Below are 25802 nucleotides of genomic sequence, written 5' to 3' on the forward strand. Positions count from 1 at the left end.
CTACACAGCTGCCTCCAGTTCAACCAATAAACTGTAGGACCTGCTCCTGATTGGAGGAGAGCAGCGTACTCGGCGTGTGGGTAGCAGAGTTGGGATTGGTGGAAGAGGACTATAAAGGAGGAAAGAGACAACATGCACCAGGAACATCTGAGGAACATCTGAGCAGCCCCTGAGAGAGCCGGCCGGCGGTGTGCCGCTCCCCGCGGAAGTGGGGAAAGTGGCAGGGGGAACCGCCCTTCCACGGAGGTGGAAGGGACGGTAGCCAACCCGGGAAGAACCAGCAGCAAACCCGGGAAGGGCCGAGCAGGCAAAAGAACAGCGTAGGGTCCTGTGTCGTTCCTCCATGAAGAGGGGGAGCGACACTTTAAAACCCAAATGCTACAGAAGCTCAATCAGAAAACCTTAAAGAAATATAAAGAAAAACACATCATAATTAAACTGAAAATTGAAAACAGACAGAAATCTTCAAAACAGTCAGGGAAAAATGATGCATTAACTTTGGGGGAGTGCATCAGAAGTTATAGTCAACTACGAGACGTGGAAACAAGCCTATACTACTGAAGCTAGAAAAAAAAACTGGCACAATGGTGTTTTGGGTTTTTTTTTTTTTTTTGACAGGCAGAGTGGACAGTGAGAGAGAGAGAGAGAGAGAGGAAGGTCTTCCTTTGCCGTTGGTTCACCCTCCAATGGCTGCTGCGGCCAGCGCGCTGCAGCCAGTGCACCACGCTGATCAGATGGCAGGAGCCAGGTACTTATCCTGGTCTCCCATGAGGTGCAGGGCCCAAGCACTTGGGCCATCCTCCACTGCACTCCCTGGCCACAGCAGAGAGCTGGCCTGGAAGAGGGGCAACCAGGACAGAATTCGGCGCCCCTACTGGGACTAGAACCCGGTGTGCAGGCGTCGCAAAGCGGAGGATTAGCCTAGTGAGCTACGGCGCCTGCCACAATGGTTTTTAAGGGAAAGAGAGGGCTAAAAATTGACAATGTCCAACAATACTCATAATAAAAGCTATCATTAGGTTGCAAATAGAAGGAAATTAATTCAACTTGAAAGAATTTATACACAAAAGAGGCAGATTCCATCATATTTGAGTGAAAATTTCCCACCTGACACCAGCAACAAGGTACAGATATCAGCTGTTTCCACTCTTATTCAACATAGGAATTGTAGATACCATAAGAAGATAGAAGAAGAAACTATGCATGTAGAAAGATGGAAAAGCTCTTCATATTCACAACTGCATGATTACTTAGGTGGATAAAATCAAGAGACACATAACCTTCTAGATTAACTGTGAGTTCAACAAGATCACGGAGTACAAGGTCAACACAAGAAACCTAATCCCACTTCTATAGCAGAAAAACAAACATGTACAAACTGAAATTATATCTGAAACCATTTAATACTGCCCAAAATGAAGTGAAATGCATAGGTGTAAACCTACAAAACATGAATAAAATATGTATTTTGAAAAATAAAAAATTCTGATGGAAGAAGCAAAAGATGTAAATAAAGCAAGAGTTGCACTATGTTCGTGGATTGGAAGATTTCACATAATGAGAATGTCATTATTGATCTATTTACTTAATGTAATTCTTATCAAAAATCATACTGTGGCTTTTAGTAGACATATACACATTTATTCTACATTTTATATGGAAATGCACAAGCCCTAGAACACTTGTTTGGGATTTTGACAAAGAATAATTATGTAATGTGTCTGTGAAACCAACTTTGAGAAAGTCATAATAGTGCCTTGCTTACAATCTAAGAATGAGTACAAGATAGGATAAAAAATTTCAGGGAGCTTGTTCAAGAAGGAAAGTGTATCTGTAACAAAGAAGACAGGAGAGCATGAACCCACAATATTCTTTGAGGACTATATTCCAGGTTTCCATCTCTGTTCTTGTTTCCAATGTTAGAGCAGAAGCAAAGGCATTCTAGAGAACATCAAGTAGTTTCTCTTTTGGGAACAAGGATGTCAAACCCTGCATATTTGAAACTGGGTACATCACTCCACCATTAAAATATGTCTCTATCTGCCTTGATCTTAATCAATGCCAACAACAGGTCACTTAGCCTGAACCAAGGTGGACATCCCAGACTATTTGCTATGGACGACTGACCTCATGCAATTATCATAAGTTACCACTTTGAACTCACTAGTCTTCCCTTAATCCACATCCTGTTCTCATTTACAATTTCCACCACACAGCAACCCACACCTTCATTCTGGGAATGAAGGTTTATGGGATGATTTGTTGGTTTCTGATTTTGTTTCCACTTTGCTTTAAGCAATCTACATAAAACTAACATCTCATTTACTTTCTGCCTCGGATTATGTAATGGTCACACTGCATTCTGCATTGTCTTCTGGAAACAGACTGAGTTACTTGGCACTGAACCCAGAGCAATGACCACCCCTGATCTGTCTCCTGCCTGGCCCCTGCTACTTCACACCCCAAAATTTCCAAAGTAGTTTGTGTTCTGTACTGTGCTGTGCATACACCTCCAATCTTCTCCCAAGACAATTCTCACTCTTGTTAAGACTCAACTTAGGGAAAGAACAGGTCATCAAAGAAGGAGGTACCTTTCTCTGAAGGGAGGAGAGAACTTCCACTATGACCATGGCCTTGTCTAAAAATGATCAGAGTCAGTGAACTCAGGGGGCTTCCATAGCCTTGGCAACTCATGACAAGAGCCTAGGGTGATTACTGATGCCATAAACAAGAGTGTCAATTTGTTAAGTCAACAACAGGAGTCACTGTGCACTTACTCCTCATGTAGGATCTCTGTCCTTAATGTGTGGTACATTGTGATTTAATGCTATAACTAGTACTCAAACAGTATTTTTCACTTTATGTTTCTGTGTGGGAGCAAACTGTTGAAATCTTTACTTAATATATGCTAAACTGATCTGTATATAAAGAGAATTGAAAATGAATCTTGATGTGAATGGAATGAGAGAGGGAGTGGGAAAGGGGAGGGTTGCGGGTGGGAGGGAAGTTATGGTGGGGGAAGCCATTGTAATCCATAAGCTGTACTTTGGAAATTTATATTCATTAAATAAAAGTTAAAAAAAAAGACTCAACTTGGGAAGAAATGCTATCCTCCTGGGCTGCCTGGCTCCCCTCCTGGACTCTCACTGTGCTTTGTGGAAATTTAATATAGCATTTATCCATCTCCTAGAAACTTCAACTGCGTGCACAACTGACGCATACGTTTCTAATCAGAAGCGCTGTGTCTGCACATACTGGTCCCTGGATAAGGGCGCGGAAGCGGATGCATCAGGACTTCCTGAGCTCAGGAACACAGAGGCTGGTTCTCCGCCTCCTTTTCTCCCACGTATTTGCGTGTTCTGTGCCAGCAGCATTATTCATCAGAAGTAGAGGGCACCAGTGGAGATAAGCGCTCTGAAGGGCTCTAAGACTGGAGCGCATAACCTTTCAGTGTCTTCACAGGAGGCCTTCCAGATCCCAGCTGCGAGCTGAGGAAGCTGCTGGAGGTGCAGATCGCTGACGCTGGCACTGTGCTCGGTGCATGGATTTATCCCTGACTCCCTTTGCTCAGGGCTAACCTGAGGCCGCCCCACCACGTGGAGTTCCTCAGTGCTACATTTGGGGCTCCTGAAAGGAGGTGGAGCAGCGCGACGTGCAGTCTTCAGTCTCAGCACGATGGGCTCCCTGCGCTTTCTCAGGTGACAGACTGCCGCCTGTCCATTTGCGTGAGCAGGTCCGCAGCCCAGGGACCCTGGCAGGCGCGGCTATTCCTCCAGTCCCTCCTGGATCTGAATGGTCCCCTGTGCTTTCCTGGGAACCTAACCCTCCCCACGTTCTGCTTGTCAGAGTCAGTCTTAATTGCTTAAGACCCTTGGCAAGTTTCCAGCCCAAGACCCTCCCCACCTCCTTTCCTCAGCTCTGCAGGAGACCTGCTCCCTATCTCCACCGTGAACCTCCCCAGGCAGCTCTTCGGCACACCTTGGCCCTGCAGAGCTGAGAGTCCCACCTCTGTGGAATGGGAGGAAATCCAGGGTCACCTGCCCTTGAACGGTCGTGTTTTGCTCCTAGTCCTTGGGAATGAAATGCTCCTTCTTCTCAAGGATCGCCTTTCCTCCTCCACCAGGCCCCGATCTTTTCCCATTGTGTTTCCTGCTGTTTCCAGGGCCGGGCTCAGTCCCAGTTGGACTGTGAGACGGTGAGGAGCCTTGTGGAGCAGGTGTAGCCAAGTCTCCTTCCCTTAGAGTCTGATAAAACAGGATCTACCTTCAGGGGCTCCATCTGAGGCTCTGGCCTCTGCAAGACCAGCAAACAGCTCTATGGGCCTTTCAGTGAGAGCAAGCAGAGACATTCCTTGTGCTTGTGTGCGTTTCTCCCCATAGCCTACATTTCTCCTGGAGCAGAATCCTCGCCATCTTTTTCCTGCCATTTATCTCATCAGGTCTTGCTTTTCACTCAACACCCAGAGAGAATCTTTCATCCCAAACTGCACAGCCACAAGATGCCAGGTTTGCATGAGGGTGCAGGGAGGGTAGCAATCTCTCTTCTCTTGGAGAAAATAATGCATAGCAAAAGGGGCAGAGCATGTCGGCTCACGGGAGCAGCAGTTTCCCCGAGGGCTCAGCACTCTCCGCTCTCCCCCATCCTCTGTCCCTTTCTGTCCTCCGCCGTCCTGTCCCCTCTCCAGGTACAACTGGTCTTATGTGACCCCTCTCGAGCTGAAGAACCGATCTGTGGGACTTGGCACTGGGAGCACAGTGACGGGTCACGCACACTTCACTCTGAACGGTCACAAGTTCCGGATCTTCGGGGGCTCCATCCACTACTTCCGGGTGCCCAGGGAGTACTGGAGGGACCGCTTGCTGAAACTGAAGGCCTGTGGCTTCAACACTGTCACCACGTGAGTGCAGCCCCCACCCTGTTCACTGGAGACCTCTGGGGAGCCAGCACCTGGTGGCTGCAGCCTGGCTCAGAGCCCAGCCGTTGGTTGGGGTCCAGTGTGAGCACTGCCCTTCTGCAGAGTCTTCTTACACCCACCTGTCCTACTCGGATTATGACTATCACTGAGTTCTCAGCCTTTCATTGCTGTATGCTTGAAGGTTTTTAGAGGAGTGAATAAGGTAAATATAGGGGTGCTTCAGAAGGTTTGTGAAAAGTGAGAATAAAACATCTGTAGTTTTGGGGCAAAAAAATTTTTTTGTCCATGCAGTTCTATCCCAGTGTGCCCTTTCTTTGAAGGGTGTAAGTTCTCTCCTTAGGAATTTCTCTAAGAGTTCCTAGATCCCTTAAGAGCATTCAGTGGTATGACATACTGCATTTCTTTAATGAGTGTCTGGAAAATGGAATTAAAATGCAAGTTTACACTTGAACAAAAATTTTTATAAACTATAGTTAATTTTTCAAAATAGTTATTTTTCATAAACTTGTTGAAGACCCCTTATAGACATGGTTTTCAAATTTCTTTCCATGAACCAGGTTTATATTTTAATTATGTTTTCACTAAATTTGTGAAGTCCCCTGTCTGTTCAGACATGCTTACAAATAAATGCACACTTACAAATACAAGTGAGTTTCTAAAATAATTTTTATTTGTGCATATGGAGATGAACAAGCAGATCAATGACAATGCATCAAAAACTAAGCTAAAAGCAGATGGTGTTGCCACATCACTGATGTTTTATGGCTTAAACTAAGGAGCCATGAACCTAAATGGTTAGCAACTTAGGATATTGAAACTCAATGTGTGAAAGCCCTGACGTCCATACATCCAAGCTCTGCCTCATTGTCACACCCCAGGACCTGGTGTCTTCATCTGCTCTTGGGTAGCGTATCAGTTGTGTCAGAAATTGATGTTGGTGATTAGAGATCAAACCTCTAACTTATTTCTGTAAACTGTCCATCACTATGCCTGGAATTCATACTGCTGTGTAGCCAGTACTGGGGGCCAAAACTAGTAGGAACTAGTCTTGATCAAGAGGATTTAAGTGTGAATGGGCATGGAATCAACATTACTGTGTGATAAAGACAAAGACAGCATGCATTGAGCATGGACTGATGGCCAGGCATGTTCAAACCATATTCAGGAACCAGTTAGTCCTAAAACTACCCTGTGGCATGGGCCATTCAATTTCCATTGTGCAAGGGAAGAAACTGGGCACCCGGAGGTTAATAAGCTTGCTCAGGATGGTATGGTATGTGTGTCCTGCATTGCAGCACAGCTGTGGCTGTGGGTCCCACAGCTCACAATGGAACATGGCCAACTCCACTGTGCATTTGCTCAAGACTGGAAATAACAAGAGGAGCAATGGCTCCCATCTGTGCACAGATGACGAGTAAAATAGGAACCACACGCAATGTGAAAGTCACGTTAGAATTAAGAGCAATGGAGTTCCCTTCCTAACGGACCAATTTCTAGAAAAAAATTAAAACTCTGGGAAGCAGGGTTCCATAAAAGTTGATTCAAGGGTGAACCCTGGAAAACCATCTGTCACGGCTGCATTGTTGAAGGTTTTTGTAGCAGGGTATGTGATTCCCTTCATGGGGATAGTGATTCTTAAGATCATAGGAGGGCAGGTCGCTCACCCTCAGTGCACAGGTTCTGCCATTGCCAGAACTCGGAGTCTAATTCTAACATATTAATCACAATAAAGTAATCAGAGCAATTTTACTTGTTCAGTAATCACTCATCTAATATTTATATACAAACAGGAATGCACTATAGTATGGAAAACATTAATGTGCTTTCTCAAGGACACTTTATATTGCAGGATATGTTTTTATGTTTTATGATGACATTAATATTATCTGCAATAAGAAAGGATTTTACGATCAAGCCATGGGATTTTACTAGTTAACAACAGAAAGAAGCAAAGACAGTGCTGAGATTCTCAAACTTAACATATGGAAAAGAAGTAATAGAAAAGTGTTAGCAAAATAACAAAGGAAATATACCATAAACTTTTACATGAAAATTATATTGATCAACTCACGTCCACTAGGTCCGGAAGAGTTTCCTCTGCAATTTTTTCCTGAGCCTTTTCCTGAGGCTACAGTCGAACCCATATACTTTTTTCTATTTTTGTTTGTTCTACTTAATACTTTTGGTCGAATACTGTAATCAATACACAGTTATTCATAAGTGTTGAAACTTAACTGAAAAGTGATTGCTGTTAAATATAAGAGTGGGAATAAGAGAGGGAAGAGATGTGCAATTCGGGACATGCTCAAGCTGACTTGCCCCAAACAATAGTTAGAAACATACCAGGGGATTCCAATTCAATCCCATCAAGGTGGCATGTACCAATGCCATCTCACTAGTCCCAGTGATCAATTCTGGTTCACAATTGATCACAATGATAGGACTAAGAGCCAAAGGGATCACATAAACAAGAATAGTGTCTGCAAATACTAACTGATAGAATAAAAAAAGGAGAGAACGATCCATGATGGGAAGCGAGATACACAGCAGACTCATAGAATGGCAGATGTCCTAAACAGCACTCTGGCCTCAGAATCAGCCCTTAAGGCATGCGGATCTGGCTGAAAAGCCCATGAGAGTATTTCACGCATGGAGAGCCAAGACGCTCTGGAAAAAAAAATGACCTAAATGAAAGGTCACCGCGAGTAAGATTGCAGTGGAAAGAACAGGTCATCAAAGAAGGAGGTACCTTTCTCTGAAGGGAGGAGAGAACTTCTACTTTGACTACGACCTTGTCTAAATATGATCAGAGTCGGTGAACTCAAAAGGCTTCCATAACCTTGGCAACTCATGACAAGAGCCTAGGGAGATTACTGATGCCATAAACAAGAGTGTCAATTTGTTAAGTCAACAACAGGAGTCACTGTGCACTTACTCCTCATGTAAGATCTCTGTCCTTAATGTGTGGTACATTGTGATTTAATGCTATAACTAGTACTCAAAAGGTATTTTACACTTTGTGTTTCTGTGTGGATGCAAACTGTTGAAATCTTTACTTAATATATGCTAAACTGATCTGTATGTAAAGAGAATTGAAAATGAATCTTGATGTGAATGCAATGAGAGAGGGAGTGGGAAAGGGGAGGGTTGCGGGTGGGAGGGAAGTTATGGAGGGAAAAGCCATTGTAATCCATAAGCTGTACTTTGGAAATTTATATTCATTAAATAAAAGTTAAAAAAAAGAAAATTATATTAATCGTATTAATGCTAAAGTTAATTAATGTGCAGACCGCTTTTTTGTTTGCCAATTTGAATTCCTTTGGGTAAATTCCAAGGAGTGGGATGGCTGGGTCGAACAGTAGGGTTATCTTCAGGTTTCTGAGGAATCTCCAGACTGACTTCCATAGTGGCTTGACCAGTTTGCATTCCCACCAACAGTGGGTTAGTGTCCGTATTTCCCCACATCCTCGCCAGCATCTGTTGTTGGTAGATTTCTGTATGTGAGCCATTCTAACCAGGGTGAGGTGAAATCTCATTGTGGTTTTGATTTGCATTTCTCTGATTGCTAGTGACCTTGAACATTTTTTTCATGTGCCTGTTGGCCCTTTGGATTTCCTCTTTTGAAAAATGTCTATTGAGGTCCTTGGCCCATCTCTTAAGTGGGTTGTTTGTTTTGATGTTGTGGAGTTTCTTGATTTCTTTGTAGATTCTGGTTATCAACCCTTAATCAGTTGCATGGTTTGCAAATATATTTTCCCATTCTGTTGGTTGCCTCTTCACTTTCCTGACTGTTTCTTTTGCAGTACAGAAACTTCTCAATTTAATGCAATCCCAAATGTTAATTTTGGCTTTGACTGCCTGTGCTTCTGGGTGTTTTCCAAGAAGTCATTGCCGGTACCTATATCTTGTAGGGTTTTTCCAATGCTCTGTAATAATCTGATGGTGTCAGGTCGTATATTTAAGTCTTTAATCCATGTTGAGTGAATTTTTGTGTAAGGTGAAAGGTAGGGTTCTTGATTCATGCTTCTACATGTGGAAATCCAGTTTTCCCAGCACCATTTATTGAATAGACTGTCCTTACTCCAGGGATTGGTTTTGGATCCTTGATCAAATATGAGTTGGCTATAGATGTTTGGATTGATTTCTGGTGTTTCAATTCTGTTCCATTGGTCTATCCATCTGTTTCTGTACCAGCACCATGCTGTTTTGATTACAACTGCCCTGTAGTATGTCCTGAAATCTGATATTGTGATGCCTCCAGCTTTGTTTTTGTTGTACAAAATTGCTTTAGCTATTCGAGGTCTCCTGTGTCTTCATATGAATTTCAGCATCATTTTTTCCAGATCTGAGAAGGTCTTCAATATCTTGATTGGTATTGCATTGAATCTATAACTTGCTTTTGGGAGAATGGACATTTTGATTATATTGATTCTTCCAATCCATGAGCATGGAAGATTTTTCCATTTCTTGGTATCCTCTTCTATTTCTTTCTTTAAGGTTTTGTAATTTTCATCATAGAGATCCTTAACGTCCTTGGTTAAGTTTATTACAAGGTATTTGATTGTTTTTGTAGCTATTGTGAATGGGATTGATTTTAGAAGTTCTTCCTCAGCCGTGGCATTGCCTGTGTATACAAAGGCTGTTGATTTTTGTGCACTGATTTTATACCCTGCTACTTTGCCAAACTCTTCTATGAGTTCCAATAGTCTCTTAGTAGAGTTCTTTGGGTCCCCTAAATAAAGAATCATGTCATCTGCAAAGAGGGATAGTTTGAGTTCTTCCTTCCCCATTTGTATCCCTTTAATTTCTTTTTCTTGCCTAATAGCTCTGGCTAGAACTTCCAGAACTATATTGAATAGCAGTGGTGAGAGTGGGCATCCCTGTCTGGTACCAGATCTCAGTGGAAATGCTTCCAACTTTTCCCCATTCAATAGGATGTTGGCCGTGGGTTTTCCATAGATTGCTTTGATTGTATTGAGGAATGTTCCTTCCATACCCAGTTTGCTTAGAGTTTTCATCATGAAAGGGTGTTGTATTTTATCAAATGCTTTCTTGGCATCTATTGAGATAATCATATGGTTTTTCTTCTGCAGTCTGTTAATGTGGTGTATCACATTGATTGTCTTGCGCACATTAAACCATCCCTGCATACCAGGGATAAATCCCACTTGGTCTGGGTTGATCATCTTTCTGATGTGTTGTTGCATTCTATTGGCCAGAATTTTTTTGAGGATTTTTGCATCTCTGTTCATCAGGGATATTGGTCTGTAATTCTCTTTCAATGCTGCATCCTTTTCCGGCTTAGGAATCAAGGTGATGCTGGCTTCATAGAAAGAATTTGGGAGGACTCCCTCTTTTTCGATTGTTCTGAATAGTTTGAGAAGAATTTGAGTTAGTTCTTTAAACGTCTGGTAGAATTCAGCAGTGAATCCATCTGGTCCTGGGCTTTTCTTTGTTGGGAGGGCCTTTATTACTGTTTCAATTTCTGTCTCAGTTATGGGTCTGTTTAGGTTTTCGATGTCTTCCTGGTTCAATTTAGGCAGGTTGCATGTGTCCAGGAATCTATCCATTTCTGATAGGTTTCCCTGTTTGCTGGCATACAAGTCCTTGTAGTAATTTCTGATGATTCTTTTTATTTCTGTGGTGTCTGTTGTTACATTTCCTTTTTCATCTCTGATTTTATTGATTTGGGTCTTTTCACTTCTTTTTTTAGTTAGTTGGGCCAATGGGGTGTCAATTTTGTTTATTTTTTCAAAAACCCAGCTCCTCATTTGGCTGATTTTTTGTAATTTTTTTGGATTCAATCCTGTTGATTTCTTCTCTGATTTCAATTATTTCTCTTCTCCTACTAGATTTGGGTCTGGTTTGCTGTAGATTTTCTAGATCCTTGAGGTGAATTGAAAGCTCATCTATTTGGTGCCTTTCCAATTTCTTGATGTAGGCACCTATTGATATAAACTTTCCTCTTAACACTGCTTTTGCTGTATCCCATAAGTTTTGGTATGTTGTGCTGTTATCCTCATTTACTTCCAGAAAATTTTTGATTTCTCTTTTAATCTCTTCTTTGACCCATTGTTCATTCAGGAGCATGTTGTTCAATCTCCATGCGTTTGCATATGCTCTAGGGACTCCTGAGTTGCTAATTTCCAACTTCATTCCTTTATGGTCTGAGAAGCTGCATGGTATGATTCTAATTCTTTTGAATTTGCTGAGACTTGCTTTATGGCCTAGTATGTGGTCAGTCCTAGAGAAGGGTCCATGTACTGCTGAGAAGAATGTAAAATCTTTAGCTGTAGGATTGAAAGTTCTGTGGATATCTGTTAGATCCATTTGGGCTATAGTGTCGTTTAAATCTACTGTCTCCTTGTTGATCTTCTGTCCTGTTGATCTGTCTATTTCTGAGAGTGGGATATTGAAGTCCCCCAGTACGATTGTACTGGGGTCTAAGTCTCCCTTTAAGTCCCTTAACAAATCTTTTAAATAAACCGGTGCCCTGTAGTTAGGTGCATATACATTGATAATTGTTATATCTTCCTGTTGAATTGATCCCTTAATCATTATATAATGTCCCTCTTTGTCTCTCCTAACAGTTATTGTGGTAAAGTTTATGTTGTCCAATATTAAGATGGCTACGCCCACTCTTTTTTCGTTTCTGTTGGCATGGTATATCTTTTTCCAGCCTTTCACTTTCAGTCTGTATGGATCTTTATTGGAAAGATGTGTTTCTTGTAAGCAGCAAATAGATGGGTTTTGTTCCTTAACCCAATCAGCCAATCGGTGTCTTTTAACTGGACAGTTCAGGCCATTAATGTTCAATGTGACTAATGATAAGTGGTAACTTCGCCCTGCCATTTGCCAAAGATAAGTTCTAATATATGCTTTGAATTCCCTGTGATCTTTTGCTGTGAGCTTTCCTTCCTTGGTTTCCTTCCTTTACCTTCTTTCATATTGATGACCGTGTTTCTTTGTTTCTGTGTGTAACACATCTTTGAGCATCTTTTGCAGGGCTGGACGAGTGGCAACAAATTCTTTCAATTTCTGTTTGCTATGGAAAGTCTTTATTTCACCTTCATTCACAAATGATAGCTTTGCAGGATATAATATTCTGGGCTGGCAGTTTTTCTCTCTTAGTACCTGGGCTATATCTCGCCATTCCCTCCTAGCTTGTAGGGTTTCTGATGAGAAGTCAGCTGTGAGTCTGACTGGAGATCCTCTGAGAGTAATCTGACATTTCTCTCTTGCACATTTTAGGATCTTTTCTTTATGTTTCACTGTGGTGAGTTTAATTACAACGTGTCGTGGTGAGGATCTCTTTTGGTCATGTTTATTAGGGGTTCTATGAGCTTCCTGTACTAGGATTTCTCTGTCCTTCTCCAAACCTGGGAAATTTTCTGCTACTATCTCACTAAAAAGGCCTTCTAATCCTTTCTCCCTCTCCATGCCTTCAGGAACTCCTAGAACCCGAATGTTGGGTTTTTTAATAGTATCCTGAAGATTCCGGACAATATGTTTTAGATTTCTAATTTCCTCTTCTTTTCTTTGGTCTGACTGTATCCTTTCCTGTTCTCTGTCTTCTAAGTCCGATATTCTCTCTTCTGCTTCACCCATTCTGTTTTTAAGGCTCTCTAATGTGTTTGTCATTTGATCTATTGAATTCTTCACTTCATTATGATTTCTCGTCACTATCACAGTTTCCTGTTGTACTAGTTTTTTTGTTTCATTTTGATTCCTCCTTAATATTTCATTTTCACGAGAGAGATTTTCTATCTTGTCCATTAAGGATTTCTGTAGTTCAAGAATTTGTTTTTGAGAACTTCTTAATGTTCTTATCAATTTTTTGAGATCTGCTGCTTGCATTTCTTCTCTCTCTTCATCTTCATAATCTTGAATTGGGGTGTCTTTTTCATTTTGGGGTGTCATAGTGACTTCCTTGCTCTTATTACCTCGGTTTTTGCATTTGTTATTTGGCATATTGGAGATATTTGGTTTCTTCACTGTGGTGCTTTTTCTTGTTATACTATGACTCTAGATTAAGTGGACTGTCTGTTTTTGATGGAGCCTTAGAGGCTTGAGATGGGTGTGGCCTGAGAGCTCTGTTTGGTGTGCCCAGGTTAGGCATGGTAGATCTCTTTCTTTCTTTCTTTTTTTTGATTCAAAAGGGAAGTAATTCTGCACAGCTGAACGAAGTTGGAGGTAGTTAGCAGGCAAATGATATACCCACAGGAGCCAGAGATCGGAAGCTCTTTCCCAAGGACCACACAGGGAATCTGTTCTGCCTTCAGTGTGGGCTCAAATTCTCCTTTAGTCTCCCACTGGGTTTCCAAAGTTATGGCATTGTAGCGTCTCTGGAGAGTACTCACATGAATTCATTGAGTTCTCTCCTCCACCGTCTCTTTTTTCACAGTCTCAGTTCAGTAGCACCACAAATTCACTAAGTCCTAATCTCCTGTTAATTCACCCCCCCTCCCAGAGTCAGGTTTTTCTGCTAGGCTCAGGGCTGGTGCAGACCTGAGGTCACTCTGCTTATGACGTATGTCCAAGATGGCACCTGCTCTTTGTCTTGCTCGCCTTTGAGAGGTGAGCGGAGAGAGAGAAAAATAAAGAGGAGCGGCAAGATGGCAGAATAGGAAGGGAGCACACTGATAATCCAGGGAGAGACAGTTTAATAAAAGTGGAGATACTGCAGGTTCAAGGAAGAGTAGGGGAAGAAATTCTTCTGGAACTAGTGATTAACAGTGGACCTGTGTGGAGAGTGTGGGAGCCCACAGTTCGGGACACCAGCGGCAGACTCAACACACCAGCGCTGGAACGCGAGGTGAGCCGAACCTCAATGGCCCGAGACACCGGCAGGCAAGCAGAAAGAGGAGACTAAAGGGAACGACCCTGGGGGGGAAAGTTCACCAGGCTAACTAGAAGAGAGAGAGAGAGAAAAAAAAAGTGACCGATACGGACACGGGTTTCTAAAATGTTTTTTAACAGATTTATTTGTTTTTATTTGAAAGCCAGTTACACAGAGAGAGAACAGGCAGAGAGAGAGAGATTTTCCATCTGATGGTTCACTCCCCAATTGGCCGCAATGGTCAGCGCAGGAGCCAGGAGCTTCTTCCGGGTCTCCCAAGCGGGTGCAGGTGCCCAAGCACTTGGGCCATCTTCTACTGCTTTCCCAGGCCATATCAGAAAGCTGGATAGAAAGTGGAGCAGCCGGGTCTCAAACCAGCATCCACTTGGGATGCCAGTGCTTCAGGCAAGGGCATTAACCTGCTGTGCCACAGCATGGGCCCCAATGCTAAAATGTTTAAGCATTGGCTTTCTGGATTACTTCCACACTGGTAGTTACAGGTAATCCTTACAGTATTGAAATTTTTAAAATAAATCACCACTGATGTCCCCAGGTATTTACACCACAGACTGGAGGTCCTTCAGGACCCCAGAAATGCGGAACTATCCCATTCTTCCTGAATTGCCTCCACCACCCTCTGGTGGCAATGGTTGACTTCAGGCTCACTACAATAAGTAGCTCATCTACTATGCAAATAATTTAATCAAAATTAATTAGAGTTGTGTTGGGTTGTACCACCACATTCATTGTGTTAATTTTTAAATTTACTGTCAAAAGGTATGCTTTTTTTACTTCACAGATATCTCATACATTTTTATTAGCATGTAGTAATTTTATATCAGTATAAAATACTGTGTGATAATACAGGCATATATGCAGCATGTACCAAACAAACTACAGTAATAACATTTCCACCTCCTCATTATTTCCTTATGTCAAGAATTTTCAAGTTGTTCTTGTATTCTTCACAAAATAAAAATGTTGTTGAGAATGGTAGTCCCCTTCCCGTACTCTGAGAACTAATACGTATCCCTCTACCTGACTGTTATCTGTTAATAAACTTCTCTGTTCCAGACACCTTTCCCCTAAACCAGCCTTCCCAACCTCAAGTCATCACTATTCTACATCCAGATGGGTGGATTTTCTCCTGCTTTCCTTTAAGCTGCCATACAATAAACAAAACGTGACATTAGCTTTAATGTGCCTGACTAATTTCACGTAATATGGTGTCCAATTGTACACACTTTGCTGTAGAGGACAGGATTTCATTCTTGATGGTTTAAAAACATCCAATATTGTATATAAATCATATTTTCTTTAGCCATTCATTCATTGATTGGCACCTAGGTTATCTCATATCTTGGTTATTACATATATTGCAACAATAAACATAGGACTTCAGACATTTCATCGATATGCTTATTTTAGTTCCTTTGTTTATGCACCGACAAGTGAGGTAGTCAGGGGTTATAGTATATACAATGAATTTTGGGGGAAAAGGCTGAGGGAGTGTGAGATAATGGGCAGGAGTGAGGTTAGGATGGCATGTATTACTATGCTCCTATATCTGTATATATGAAATTTGTTCACCTTAAAATAAAAAGAAAATTTCACTCAGTAAATATTGACTAGTCAATAAACAAAACAAAATAAATTAACAAAAAATCTCCAGTGGAGTAATATTGGGAGATTTTGACACTTCATATTCAATAAGGAACATATGAGAGTTAGGTAGACTAGAGCTCAGATGGACCTAAAAGACATTTAAAGAACATTCCATCCGACAGCTGCGGAATTCACACTTTTCTCTGACACATGGATATGTTAATAATGCAATTTTATTCCTCATTTCGTTGATGTGATGTATTATGTTTATAAATTTGCAAAGCTTAAACTATTCCAGGATTCCTAGATTAAATCCACTTGGTCATATTGAATGAATTTTTCATAAGTTGTTGGGTTTAATCTTCTGGTATCATATTGAGAATTTTTCCATCCCTGCTCATAGTTATTCATCTGTAGTGTTCTTTTCTTGTTGTGTCTTTGACTTGTTTTGTGATCAAGGTAATGTTGGCCATGTAGGAAGATTTTGGAAAGATTTCTGTCCCTTCAACTTTGTAGGTTACTTCAAAAGGAATTGCCACTAGTTCTTCCTTTAAATTTGGTAGAATCACAGGTGTTTGGCATCGTGGTTAAGATGTTGCTTGCAAAACACAGATCCCATATCTGACAGCTGAGTTCAAGTCCCTACTGTATTTATCATTCTACTTTCCTGTTAGTGCACAACCTGGAAGACAGCAGATGGTTGCTCAGGTGGTTAGGACCCTGGCATCCATGAAGGAATTTAATATTTGAATTCTGTTTTTTGGCTTGAGCCTGGCCCAATTCTGGCTGTTGTGGGCATTTGGGAAGTGATGCACATGATGGAATTTCTTGTCTGTCTAATTCTTTACTTCTGCCTTTGAAATAAAACAAACAAATAAATATTTTTTTGCCTTTTATTCAGGTTTTATTTTTTTAACTTTTATTTAATGAATATAAATTTCTGAAGTACAGCTTATGGATTACAGTGGCTTTTCCCTCCATAACTTCCCTCTCACCCACATCCCTCCCATCTCCCACTCTCTCTCCCATTCCATTCACATCAAGATTCATTTTCAATTCTCTTTATATACAGAAGATCCATTTAGTATATATTAAGTAAAGATTTCAACAGTTTGCACCCACACAGAAACACAAAGTGTAAAATACTGCTTGAGTACTAGTTATAGCATTAAATCACAATGTACCGCACATTAAGGACAGAGATCCTACATGAGGAGTAAGTGCACAGTGACTCCTTAACAAATTGACACTCTTGTTTATGGCATCAGTAATCACCCTCATAAATAAATATTTTTAAAAAACATTGGTAAAAGTTAGCAGCAAACATATCTAGTCCAAGGATAATCTTTGAGTACCTATTCAATCCCACAACTCCTTCTTCTTTTGCTCCAGTTGTCTATCTTCAGGGCTTAATTATGGAAAATTATATCTATCCCAGAAACTTGCCTACCATCCTAGATATTCAAATTCATTGCCATATAGAGCTGATAACAGCTCCTAGTGATCCTTTGTATTTCTGTGGTATCATTGTAGTGTGTCCTTTTTCATCTCTGACTTTATTTAAGCCCTCTTATCTTTTTAGTTAGTTGATAATGTAAGACATCATTTTATTTGTCACTTAAAAGACTCAAATATTCATTTCATTGAAACTTTGTGTTATTTTTTAATTTATATTTCACTCATTGATATTTTTATTTTTATTGTTTCATTCCCTCTTCTAACTTGAGTTTTTTATTCCTTAAAATAAATTATTAGATTTTTTATTCAGTATCTTTTTATTTTCAAAAAATACATGTATATTGCTATAAATTTCCTTGTTTGTACTCCTTTCCCTGTGTTCTGTAAGTTTTGGTATGTCACATTTCCATTTTCAGTAGTCTCAAGGAATACTTAAATTTCTGCTTTTGATTTCTTTAGTCCTCTAATGTTTATTCCGAAACATGTTGCTCAGTCTCCATATAATTATAAAGTTTCCAGAGAGCTTCTGTGCAGTTGATGTAGTTTTTCCATTGTGGCTATATGTCATAGCTTAATAATATTATAGACTTTGTTGAGACTTGTTCTGTGGTCGAATGTGATCTATCAGAGAAGATATTCCATATGCTGCAAAAAAAGAATGTGTATTCTGAGCTGTTGGATGGCTTATTCTTTAAATGTCTTTTAGGTCCAGCTGTTCTCTGGAGTAGTTTAAATTTCAGATTTCTGTGTGAATGTTCTGTTCCTTGATGAAAATGAGGTGTAAAAATCTCACCATATTACTGTACTGGAAATTTTCTGTTTATTTATTTATTTTTCATTAGTCAGTATTTACTGACTGAAATTATTATTTTTTATTTTCTTAATTTTTAAGGTGAACAGATTTCATATATACAGATGTAGGAGCATAGTAATACATCCCACCCTAACCTCACTCCCACCCATTTTCCCACAATTCCTTACCCTTCCTTTCTCATTCTTTCCTTTAATTTTTACAATGATCTACTTTCAGGCTATTTTATACTCATAACATTAACCTTACACTAAGTAAATTTCAACAAATAGTAAGAAGAAAAAACACTGTTATTCAACAGTAGTACAGGCAGGGTTTTAACAATAATCAAATCTGAAAATATCAATTTCACATATATATTACATTATTTTTATATTCTATTTGTTACCACAGCTCATGGAAAATTTATCATATTTGTCCTTCTGAAACTAGCTTATTTCAATAAGTATAATGGTTTCTAATTGCATGAAGTTTGTTGAAAAAGACAAAATTTCATTCTTTTTTTACAGATGAATAGTATTCCATAGTGTGTATATACCACACTTTCTTTTTTTTTAACTTTTATTTAATGAATATAAATTTCCAAAGTGCAGCTTATGCATTACAATGGCTTTTCCCCCCATAACTTCCCTCCAACCTGCAACTCTCCCATCTCCCGCTCTCTCTCCCATTCCATTCACATAAAGATTCATTTTCAATTATCTTTATATACAGAAGATCAGTTTAGCATATATTAAGTAAAGATTTCAACAGTTTGCACCCACACAGAAACACTTGAGTACTAGTTATAGCATTAAATCACAATGTACCACACATTAAGGACAGAGATCCACATGGGGAGTAAGTACACAGTGACTCCTGTTATTGACTTAACAATTTGACACTCTTGTTTATAGCGTCATTAATCACCCTAGGCTCTTGTCATGAGCTGCCAAGGCTATGGAGGCCTTTTGTGTTTGCTGGCTCTCATCTTTGTTAGACAAGGTCATCAAAGTGGAAGTTCTCTCCTCCCTTCAGAGAAAGGTACCTCCTTCTTTGATGACCTGTTCTTTCCCCTGGGATCTCATTCGCAGATCTTTCATCTAGTTTTTTGTTTTGTTTTGTTTTGTTTTGCTTTGTCTTGGCTTTCCATGCCTAGAATACTCTCATGGGCTCTTCAGCCAGATCTGAATGCCTTAAGGGCTGATTCTGAGGCCAGAGTGCTGTTTAGGGCATCTGCCATTCTATGAGTCTGCTGTGTATCCCACTTCTCATGTTGGATCGTTCTCTCCTTTTTAATTATGAGTTGGTATTAGCAGACACTAGTCTTTTTTATGTGATCCCCTTGACTCTTATTCCTATCATTATGATCAATTGTGAACTGAAATTGATAACTTGGACTAGTGAGATGGCATTGGTACATGCCACCTTGATGGGATTGAATTGGAATCCCCTGGAATGTTTCTAACCCCCATTTGGGGCAAGTCCGATTGAGCATGTCCCAAATTCTACATCTCCTCCCTCTCTTATTCCCACTCTTATATTTAACAGAGATCACTTTTCAGTTAAATTTAAACACATAAGAATAATTGTGTATTAATTACAGAGTTCAACCAATAGTATTAAGTAGAACAAAAATATACTAAAAGGGATAAAGTATTAAATTGTACATCAACAGTCAGGACAAGAGCTGATCTAGTCACTGTTTCTCAAAGTGTCCATTTCACTTCAACAGGTTTCCTTTTTGGTGCTCGGTTAGTTGTCACCGATCAGGGAGAACATATGATATTTATCCCTTTGGGACTGGCTTAATTCACTCAACATGATGTTTTCCAGATTCCTCCATTTTGTTGCAAATGACCAGATTTCATTGTTTTTGACTGCTGTATAGTATTCTATAGAGTACATGTCCCATAATTTCTTTATGCAGTCTACCATTGATGGGCATTTAGGTTGGTTCCAGGTCTTAGCTATTGTGAATTGAGCTGCAATAAACAGTAAGATGCAGACCGCTTTTTTTGTTTGCCAATTTAATTTCCTTTGGGTAAATTCCAAGGAGTGGGATGGCTAGGTTGTATGGTAGGGCTATATTCAGGTTTCTGAGGAATCTCCAGATGGACTTCCATAGTGGCTTAACCAGTTTGCATTCCCGCCAACAGTGGGTTAGTGTCCCTTTTTCCCCACATCCTCGCCAGCATCTGTTGTTGGTAGATTTCTGAATGTGAGCCATTCTAACCGGGGTGAGGTGAAACCTCATTGTGGTTTTGATTTGTATTTCCCTGATTGCTAGTGATCTTTCATGTGTCTGTTGGCCCTTTGGACTTCCTCTTTTGAAAAATGTCTGTTGAGGTCCTTGTCCCATCTCCTAAGTGGATTGTTTATTTTGATGTTGTGGAGTTTCTTGATCTCTTTGTAGATTCTGGTTATTAACCCTTTATCTGTTGCATAGTTCGCAAATATTTTTCCCATTCTATCAGTTGCCTCTTCACTCTCCTGACTGTTTCTTTTGCAGTACAGAAATTTCTCAATTTGATGCAATCCCAATAGTTAATTTTGGCTTTGACTGCCTGTGTATATACCACATTTTCTTTATCCAGTCACCAGTCAATGGGCATCTGGGTTAATTCCATATCTTAGCTATTGTGAGTTGAGCTACAGTAAACATGAAGATACAGATAACACTTTCATGTGCTGATTTCTTTTTGTTTGGGTAAATTCCCAGGGGGTGATATTGCCTAGTCATATGGCATATTTATTGTCAGCTTTCTGAGGTATCTCCCTACTGTCTTCCACAATGGCTGCATTAGTTTATATTCCCACCAAGAGCGGATTAGTATACCTGTTTTCCCACATCCTCACCATCATTTAGTGTTTGTTGATCTCTGTATGAGAGTCATTCTAACAGGGATGAAATTAAACCTCATTGTGGTTTTGATTTGCATTTCCCTAATGGCTAGTGATCCTGAGCATTTTTTTAAAGATTTAATTATCTATTTGAAGGGCAGAATTACATAGAGAGAGAGAGGTCCTCCATCCACTTGATAATTCTGCAAATGGCTGCAATGGCCAGAGCTTTGCTGATCCAAAGCAAGGAGTCTGGAGCTTCTTCCGGTCTACCACTTGGTTCCAGGGGCCCAAGGACTTGAGCCATTCTCTACTGATTTCCTAGGACGTAGCAGAGAGCTACATCAGAAGTGGAGCAGCCAAGATGAGGACTGGTGCCCATATTGGATACTTGCACTGCAGGCTGTGGCTTTTCCCACTATGCCACAGCGCTGGCCCCCTGAGCATTTTTTCATGTGACTGTTGGCCCTTTGAATTTCCTCTGTTGAAAAATGCTCAAGTCCTTTTGTTCATTTCTTAACTGATTTGTTTGTTTTGTTGTTGTTGAGTTTCTTGAGCTCTTTATAGATTTTGGATATTAATCTTCTATCAGTTTCATAGTTGGCAAATATTTTCTCCCATTCTGTTTGTTACCTCTAAACTTTGCTAAGTGTTTCCTTTGCAGGGCAGAATCTTCATAGACTGCTGTAATCCCATTTGTCTATTTTTTCTTTTATTCCCTGTGCTTCTGGGTTCTTTTCAAAGAAGTCTGTACCTATGTCAATGTCTTGCAGAGTTTCTCTAATGTTCTCCACTAGTAATTTCATGATACCAGGTAATAGATTTAGATTCTTTATTCATTTTGAGTTTATTTCTGTATATGAGGTAAGGTAGGGCTCTTGTTTCATACTTCTGCATGTAGAGATCTGATTTTCCCATCACAATTTGTTGAAGAAACTATCCCTTCTCTAGGGATTGATTTTAGCTCTTTGGATAAATAGTCCATAGTGTATATTAGCTCTATTGCTTCTTTGTTGATTTTTCTGTCCACTTGATCTGTCAGTTGATGAAAGTGCAGTGTTGAATTCCCCTTTACTCTTGTATTAGAGTGTATGTCTTCCTTTAGATACATTAACATTTTTTTAATTAGCCAGGCACTGTGGTATTGGATGCATATACATTTAGTATAATTCCATCTTCCTGTTTCATTGAACCCTTATTCATTACATAATGCTCTTCTTTTTCTTTTCTCCATTAGAGTTTATCTCTCACTTAATTCTTTTTCTTTTTTTTTTTTTTTGACAGGTAGAGTTAGATAGTGAGAGAGAGAGAGAGAGAGAAAGGTCTTCCTTCCATTGGTTCACCCCACCCCCGATATGGCCGCTACAGCCGGCACGCTGCACTGATCCGAAGCCAGGAGCCAGGTGCTTCCTCCTGGTCTCCCATGCGGGTGCAGGGCCCAAGGACCTGGGCCATCCTCCACTGCCTTCCCAGGCCACAGCAGAGAGCTGGACTGGAAGAGGAGCAACTGGGACAGAACCGGCACCCAACCGCAACTAGAACCCGGAGTGCCGGTGCCGCATGTAAAGGATTAGCCTAGTGAGCTGCCGCACCGGCCTCTTACTTAATTCTAATGTTTGTTTTGAAAGATGAAGTTCACCAACATTAGGTTCATACACATTCACATTTTTCATGTATTATTGTTGAATTGATCCCTTGATCATCAGGTGAGGACCATCTTTGTGCTTTTTTATGCATTGTGTCTTAATATCTATTTTATCATATAGATAATTGCTTCTACTTGCTTTTTCCTCAATTTTGTGTTATATCTTTCTGCATCCCTTTCTTTTATGTGTGAGTCTTTACTACAGTGAAATAAATTTCATGTTGGCAGCATGTGATTGGGTCTTGCTTTCAATCCATTTTCTATACTTTTTAATTGGTGGATTTAGTCAAATCACGTTTATTATTCATTCATAATCTCTTAATCCTATCATTTTGCTGAACCTTCTTCTGTTTATTTTTAATATTTTGCTTTGTTTCTAGTGTGATTTACCTTCATATGTTTTTATGAAAGTTGATATTTTCTAGTGCTAATGTATGAAAGAATATCTTAAATATTTTATGAAAAGCTGGTGTGGTGGGGATGAATATTTCAGCTGTTGCATGTCTTAGTGTTTAATTTTCCTGTACTTTTGAAGGATAACTTCTCTGGGTAAAGTATTCTTGGATTGCAGTCATGTTCCTTCAGAAGCTAATATAACATTCCATTCTCTCCTGACCTGAAAATTTCTATGAAAATCTGCAGATCATCAAATAGGAATGCTCTACAAAGTGACCTAGGACCTTGCTAATACAAAGTTTAGAATACTCTTTTGAGAGTTTGCTTACAATGCATTATGGTGCGGCTTTTATTGGATCATGTCTATTTGGGGTCCAGTAAGTCTCCTGCAATTGGATGTCTCGAGCTCATGTTCCCACCTCTACCCCACCATGGCCAGAGTCCTGATTGCTGTGGTCGGAAGCTTGGAGGTGGTGGTGATGATAATCATCCCTTGCCTTCTTCGTTAATGAAGGCTGAGGCCATGTCTGATGCTTGGTTTCCCTGTAGCAGGAATGGTGCAGGATTTCAAGGTTATAGTCTGGAGTTTATTGTCTTTTCCTCACCCAGGGAAAGAGTGTCTCTACACTGAATTGCCTGAAGCTGGGAGAGGGATGATGGAACTTCTTCTTTTACTTCCTGTTTTCCATTGTGTCATTTCTTATTAATATACCAAAATTGACGCTGTAGTCTCCTGCATGGCTTCTGTGGCTGTTGTGGCAAAGGCTTGCTGTGTGAGTTGCTATTGTTGCCACTAGGAGAGATGGCCCGATAATCTTACTCAGTCATCAGTTTTCTCTGCCTCCTTGTTAGAGATTTTAGTTTAGTTGGAGGTTCTGTATCATCTGAATTTTGTCTCTTCCAGTAACTAGCTGGATTGCTTTGTTAATCACCTTCGTATTTGGCGTTCTAATTCTCAACTTCTGAGTTCTGTGTAATTTGCATTATTCTGCTTTGTTTGCTTCCTCCTCTTCTTCCTGCAGTGCCTCATCTAATGCAGCCGTCTTCTCTTCATGCTCTTCCTACATGTTTGTTCTCTTCCTATCTGCCCCCTCTTTCTCCTCTAGGCTTCTTATCTTCTAAGTCAAATATTTAGATTAATTTATTTCCTCGTCTTTCTGTTTTCTAATATATGCCTTCAAAGATATGAATGTGCCAGTAATTATTGCTGTGATCATTGTCCCACTGAATTTGCTACATCATGCTTTGAATATCAGTTTCAAACATTTCATCCATGTTGAGATACTTTATTTGGCTATTCTGATAAAGGGGGAATGTTTTGTTTTATGTATCTCAATTTTATTATCACTCTGAAAAAATAATTTATTTGAGAAGGGAAGAGAGAGAGAGAAAGAGAGAGAGAGAGAGAGAATATGAATCTTCCACTTCCATGTTTGTTGCTGAAAACCAAAATCAGCCAGAGGTAGGGCAGCCTGAACTCAGAACTCAACTTGGGTCTCCCATGTTGGGGACAAGAACCCAAGTACTTGAGTCATCAACAGCACTCTCCCTGGGTGCACATTAGCAGGAAGCTGAATTGGAATTGGAGTCCAATATGGGATGCTGGCATCTCAAGCAGCAACTTAGCCTCTGTGTCAGCCACTTACCTGTAAAGCCAGTTGCACATAGAATTTAACATAATTTGTTCATTCTATTCCCTCAATATAGAGTCCAGGTTTTTCTGTGTGTATTTAAACTCTGATGCAAACCAACTCCTCCTTCATTCTTGAAAAATTCTTCAAATCAGTCCTACTATAATGCAACACATGCATCCTCAAAAATCTTTGTGGTGCACAAAATTCCATAATGCTTATTGGAAATATGTTACTAGAGAAATGATCCTCAGAATCTGTTAAGTAAAAAACAGAAAACACTTCCATTTTACTCTATACCCTCAGCCTATGTGGGTGGACATGGGTAATCAGTCTTCTTAAGGTCCAGGATACTGTATTGTATCTCTTTACTTGTTCATATTTTTATTAATTCTGAGCAACAATTGTACACATGTGGACTATTCTAATTGCGTTTTTCCTTGTCCATGTATTTTGAGTAGATGTGATAAAGAATGAGGCAGTGAGCAGGAGAATTCATACAAAAATCCAATAAATCTAGAACCATAGTACTACAATTGGGTAATAGAGGACTAAATTATTGAAGATTTAACTGTTTTTCAGATAGAGGTTTAATTCCATTGGTAATTGCTGCTGATTGCATAGTACTATCCAGTTTTTAGGTTGTGTTTGGGGTTGACCTGCCAATCTATAAAGAAATAAATACATAAAATTCTTAGGCTTCTTTTTTCTTATGTCTTGCAGCTACATTCCCTGGAACCTTCACGAGCCAAAAAGAGGCGAATTTGACTTTTCCGGAAACCTGGACCTGAAGTATGTGGTGCTGATGGCCCTGGGGCTAGAGGAGGAGGCCAAGAGGTGGCTCCATGGGGCAGATGGGGAGCACTAGGCATGCCCTGCCTCTGTGTTGAGAGCCTTGCTCTCAGTACCCAGCATAGGATGCTCCCCTATCTTTACCTGTTCCCCCAGACGTCAGGGTCAATAGCTTCTGGGGTTCCTTCTGCACTGCAGACCAGAGGGGCCAATAACCAAGGGCCAATAAGGTGTGACCAACTGCTGCAATGAGCTCCACTCCCTTGGGAGGGGGCAGTGATGCCCTCTAGATTAGCAAGGCCATTGAGTCAAGATTACTGAAGTAACTCCCCACACTGGGCCTGATGCTCTTCCTCCTCACGACCCCGTGGTGCTATCTAGATATTCCCGAGGCTGGTAAGCAGTGGAAACCTAGCTGTCAGGATCTCGGGGCTCTGTCTTGAGTAAGGACACCCTACTCTGCTAGGGATCGGGCTGAGTTTTCTCTCACTTGTGTCCCTGGAAGAGAGAAAATGGGGAAGAGGCAGGCAGCTGCATCACCTGGCTCCCTCCTGTCCAGGTTCTATGCTCAATCATGGTGCTGAGTAGTTCTACCATCCTAGGGCCTTTGTGCGGATGGCAGAAGTGATTGGCCTATGGGTGATTCTGCGTCCAGGCCCCTACATCTGTGGTGAGATTGACCTTGGAGGCTTACCTAGGTAAGTTTGGTTCTGACACTAGGGTTGTGGATTAGTAAACTATTTTTCTTTCTCAAAAGCAAAATTTCACCCTAATTATAATGAGAACAGACTTCACCGATCAAGTACATGTGTCCAGCACTGGGTCATGGGGTTTAGGTGCAGTCTGTAGCAAGGGGTATGTGCCATTTTCATCCCCATTGCAAAGAA

General features: G+C 40.5%; 1 protein-coding gene across 2 annotated transcripts in view; it reads left to right on the forward strand.

The window, feature by feature from the left end:
• Positions 1-3142: 3142 nt before the first annotated feature.
• Positions 3143-25802, forward strand: part of LOC138843701 (beta-galactosidase-1-like protein 3) — a 67332-nt gene continuing 44672 nt past the window's right edge. Inside the window, exons 1-5 of one of the 2 annotated variants that reach the window (XM_089314578.1) lie at positions 3143-3698; positions 4380-4505; positions 4685-4897; positions 24847-24915; positions 25518-25613. In XM_089314578.1, the coding sequence (XP_089170704.1) occupies positions 3676-3698; positions 4380-4505; positions 4685-4897; positions 24847-24915; positions 25518-25613 (527 nt within the window). In that variant the 5' untranslated portion in view covers positions 3143-3675. The remainder of the gene's footprint in view (positions 3699-4379; positions 4506-4684; positions 4898-24846; positions 24916-25517; positions 25614-25802) is intronic. The other variant, XM_070048412.2, reaches the window with a different exon arrangement.

This window comes from Oryctolagus cuniculus, chromosome 1 (genome assembly GCF_051225735.1).
Source record: "Oryctolagus cuniculus isolate XC-2025 breed Fujian yellow rabbit chromosome 1, ASM5122573v1, whole genome shotgun sequence".
NCBI classification, from domain to species: domain Eukaryota; kingdom Metazoa; phylum Chordata; class Mammalia; order Lagomorpha; family Leporidae; genus Oryctolagus; species Oryctolagus cuniculus.